This window comes from Musca domestica, unplaced genomic scaffold, assembly GCF_030504385.1.
Source record: "Musca domestica strain aabys unplaced genomic scaffold, Musca_domestica.polishedcontigs.V.1.1 45, whole genome shotgun sequence".
Lineage (NCBI taxonomy): Eukaryota > Metazoa > Arthropoda > Insecta > Diptera > Muscidae > Musca > Musca domestica.
Genome location: NW_026712335.1, coordinates 93,150 through 97,877, shown reverse-complemented (window position 1 = coordinate 97,877; position 4,728 = coordinate 93,150). Strand labels below are relative to the sequence as shown.

The 4,728-nt window shown below is 38.4% G+C and overlaps 1 protein-coding gene across 1 annotated transcript; it reads left to right on the top strand.

The window, feature by feature from the left end:
* Positions 1–485: 485 nt before the first annotated feature.
* On the top strand, positions 486–1,911 carry LOC101889881 (probable serine/threonine-protein kinase mps1). Its single transcript, XM_011295670.3, has 2 exons — positions 486–688; positions 796–1,911. The coding sequence occupies exons 1-2, from the start codon at positions 553–555 to the stop codon at positions 1,800–1,802; spliced, it is 1,143 nt and encodes a 380-aa protein (XP_011293972.2). The 5' UTR covers positions 486–552; the 3' UTR covers positions 1,803–1,911.
* The last annotated feature ends 2,817 nt before the right edge of the window (positions 1,912–4,728 follow it).

Here is a 4,728-nt window from a genome sequence, read left to right as displayed (position 1 = left end):
ATTATGCACATTACTGCACGGAAGCTTTCCATTGCGTTTACACGACTGTGTGAGAGCAGCACAATTGATTAAAGGAGAGTACAATCAAGGAAGGCGAAATCAATTCGCCTTACATTAAGGATCGGCCAAGGCAACTGCTATACTCTCTCATCTCACTAAATTACAAAAAATCCCACATTCCAAAGAGAGGAGAGTAACGGTCTGCGGTATGATCTTTTGCCGTCCGTCGTGCAGAAAATTCCAGAAATTTTATTTCTCTGAGATTGCCTTATTTTTTTAATAGTTCCTATTGTTCACGTGGAGAGAATTTCATTTGCTGAGAGCACCCTATCGCATCGGGTAGGTAAAGAATAGAATCGACAACTGAGGCATGCATTAAGGATCGGCAAAGGCAAAAATGCAACTCTCTCCCATCTCCCTCGTTGACAAAGCAATTCAAGAGAAAAGAGAATAAGTGTCTGAGCAATGATCTGCCCTTTGTTCTTACTGCGCTAGGTAGAGAACAAAACCATCATGTGAGCGACTTTAGTTGAGCGATAACTAGCAAGCGATATGGATGTGCGACGCTTAATCGACGAAGTACGTTCGAGACCAGTTTTGTGGGATAACAACCATCCGAAATACAAATGCTATTTTACAACTGCCAAGCAGTGGAATGAAATAGCGAGGATCCTGAATGTCAATAATTGTAAGAGAAAATATTTCCAGGCATTTGTATCGCTTTAACTTATTTCGCCATGGGATTAAGTCACACTATTTTAAAATTATATTTTCCTTTTTTATCCTCATTTACAGCCGAAGAATGCAAGAGAAAATGGAAGAATATCAGAGACACTTATCGCACTTGTCTAAACAACGAAGAACGCCAAAAGGAGAAATCTAAGGTTTTGGGGATGAATACCAATTATGCCAGTAACTGGACCTATATCAAGGAAATGGACTTTCTCAAGGATTTTGTTAGGTTACGAAAACAAGGTAATAAACGGGTTTCGAAGGGCTTCAAATCCAAAAACAACTCTCAAAATTTCAACATGGAGACGGACAACGGCATGACCTATGATGGAAATTATTCTCTGGAGGACGAGTATGATGGAATTATCGATTTGGACGATAGCGATAATCTACAAGAATTACTGGCAATAAAGAAGGAATTTGAGGATACAACAACAACCCTGACAGAGGCAAACACCTCGAAAGAGACAAACACAACGGCATATAGTAACATTGAGAATTATCTACCTAATTTTGAAGAAACTAGAACAACAACAACCACGACTCCAGCTAACAACAATATTCAAAATTGCCTGTCAACCTTGAATTTACCGGCCTCAATAAAAGTAAAAATTGTTCCCAAAAATTCCAAAGAGAGCCAAAAACCACCACCACCGCTCAGGGACAACAGAACTGAACAACCTCTCTCACGGCCACAAGAGCAGCAGCAGCAGCAACAACAACAACAACCGCAGATACAGCAGCAACAGCGAATTCATTTTCTCAGAGATTTGGAGAGAGAGGAAGAAAAACTCATACAATCCACACAAGAGGATATAAGGTCCACCAACACTCATCTGGATGCAGAGGATCCTGATCGAAATTTTCTTTTGAGTTTTTTGCCGCACATGAAGAAAATGAATGATTTGCAAAATTTAGAGTTTCGTTCGCAAATGTCACAAATGATTTTGAATGTTCTACTGCCACCAACATCAACAAATGCTACGACCACAAGCCAAACAGCCCTGCCTCCACTCACACCCAACCCACGCTTGGTGCGTGGTACAAATAATGTTACTGGTTATAGGTAGGATAACTTATGAAATAAACAAAGTGTTAGACTGAATTAGAATTAGATATTAGACATAAAGATATTTGTAAAACCTATTTAAAAATGTAAATATGAAATAAATGAATTATAAAAATAAAGGATGTCCCAACTAGAATGCTTTTTAAAATTAGAAGGAAGAAGGTGTGGGTTTAGAACTAGAAAGAAATCAGTAAGTTTTGACGGGACCGAACATTGAATACCCTCCACCATTTGTAGCAAAAGTGGATATTAAAAAAAAGAAATAAAAAGTAAAATCCGTTAAAATATTAAAAATGCCGAATACAGGGTGAGATGAAAAAACTGCAACCAACCTCAGGCTGTTGTCATTTCTAACTAAAGAAGCGACATGATCGAAACCCGCGTCGCAGTGGCCGAAAGCTGAACATATCGCAATATTCCATTCGGCAAATAATGAAAAATGAGCTCGGAGTAAAATCACTGAAATTCCAAAAAGTGCAAGAACTTACACCGCAACAGAAAGAAAATAGACTCAAAAGAGCTAAAGATTTGCTTCACTTGGCCGAATGTGGTGAACTGCCGAAATTGGTTTTCTCCGATGAGAAAACATTCGTTGTCCAGCAGTTTGTAAAGAAACAAAATGATCTTAATGTTTTCATCAGTGCTAGGCCAAGTGCGAAAATTGACAATATCGATCCACAACTTCTGGTACCTCCTCAAAAAAGGATCAACATTTTGAATATTCATGAAGCTCATAAAACACGAAATAAATATCAGATTCCATTCAGACATGGCATATCTCAATATTTCCATAAACACAAGATCTGTTATGAAGATGGTAGAGATTGGACCATTCCTTCTGGAACCTCCCCCCCAAAGGGTCAAAATTTTGAATGACCAAAACCATCATAAAATCCGAAATAAGCATCCGGTTCCCTTCAAATTGCACACATCACAATACTTTTTTTAACCCAATGTCTGGTGTGAATATGGTATGTATCGGTTTACTCTTTCTAGTACCTCCTCCACAAAGGTTCAACATTTTGAGTATCCATGGAGCTCTTAAAACGCGAAAATAACAGTTGCTTCCATTCAGACTTGGTACATTTCAATATTTTCATCAACCCAAGATGTGTTATGAATATGGTAGAGATTGGACCATTTCTTTTGGTACCTCCCCCACATAGGGTTCAAGATTTTGAAAAACAAACCGATCGATTTTCAATTTTCTCACAACCATATATTTTTGCTAACGCAAGATTTGTTGTGAAGATGATATACAGGGTGAGATAAAAAAAACTGCAACAAAGTAAAATGCCATAATTTTTTTGTTAATTTTATTGAATGAAAGCAAGTCGGAAATAGCATCAAATTTTAGAATAAGTCTAGATTTGTTCGAATTGGTCACCTTTGACACGAATTATGGCTTTCAAACGACCAATGAAACCATCACACGCTGCCCGAATGTTGCTCTGCGGTATTTTGGCCCAATTCCGGCGAAGCGCTTGCTTGAGATATTTTTTTAGTGCCAACCTTGCTTTCGAAAATACACCAGACACAATATTCCAACGGATTGGTATCACGAGATATTGGTGGCCATTGTGCGCTGAAGCGAGGAACCTCATTTTGTAACCAATATTGGGTGGCACGTGCTGAGTGCGATGGTGCTGAGTCCTATTGGAATGTCCAAGGTCTGCAGCCAAAATGTTTGCTTGTCCAAGGCTTTAATACACCCTCCAGAATATTTTCGCGATAATATTCGGCATTTATTCTGATTCGATTAATAAGAGCAATGAGCGACCATCGACTGTAATGGCAGCACACACCATCACCATGGCTCGCGCTTGAGTTCTGGTGGCCAACCGAAGGTGCACATTTTCAGCTGATCTCTTTGGCAAGTAATCACGATCATTTTGTTTCTTTACAAACTGCTGGACAACGAATTTGGAGAAAACCAAATTCGGCAGTTCACCACTTTTGGCGAAGCAAAGCAACTCATTAGCTCTTTTGAGGCTATTTTCTTTCAATTGCGGTGTAAGTTCTTGCACTTTTTGAATTTCAATGGCGTTACCCCGAGCTCATTTTTCATTATTTGCCGAATGGAATATTGCGGCCGCTGCGGTCGCTTTTTTACTTTTCGAACCATTTCTGCTGATGTTGCTGTTTTATTCCGTCTACTTCCTTGACGTCGGGCTACGCTACCAGTATCACGGTAACGAGCGATAGTAAGAGACACAAAAGATTTATTCACATTTAAATGCTGGAATGTTCTAACGATAGCCACTTGTTGTTCTCCAGCCAAATATAAAGAAATCACACATCACGCTTGTATTCCATCACGAATAACTTTTTTTCTGGAAAATCCTCACAAAAATGTTTTTGTACGCTTGTAAACAATAAATGACGAGTGGCTTCGAAATAACAGCAGTCCGCAGTTAGTTGCAGTTTTTTCATCTCACCCTGTACATCTGGCAACCCCTTCTGAAAGCTGGGAACATACATCTGTAGGCAAAACCGACTGATACTATTTTACCTGTTAACTTACCAAGTTGGGAGGGCAACTCAAGTCATTCATGATAGCTCTGCCATATTTTGTTCAAAGGTGCAGTTTTTAAGAAAGAGATCGAATCAGAATTTTTTATTGCAAAAATTTTGTGTGTATATATCAAATGTGGCCTTTCGGTCTTAAAGCTACAATCAAGGTCCATGGGTATGTCACACAGTAGGTGTATTAATGAAATTATTCCCCATTTCAATATCAAAACCTTTCAGCCGCAGTAAATAAATTATTTCGGCCAACTTCAAACTAAATTAGCTTCCAACTAATTTTTCACTTTGGAATCTAATCACAAATTAATATGAACCTATTGTGTGTCCTATTCTTTGACCTTGAGTTACAATATCAAGGTTTAAAATCAAATCACAAAATATTTTTTTTGTAAAAATAA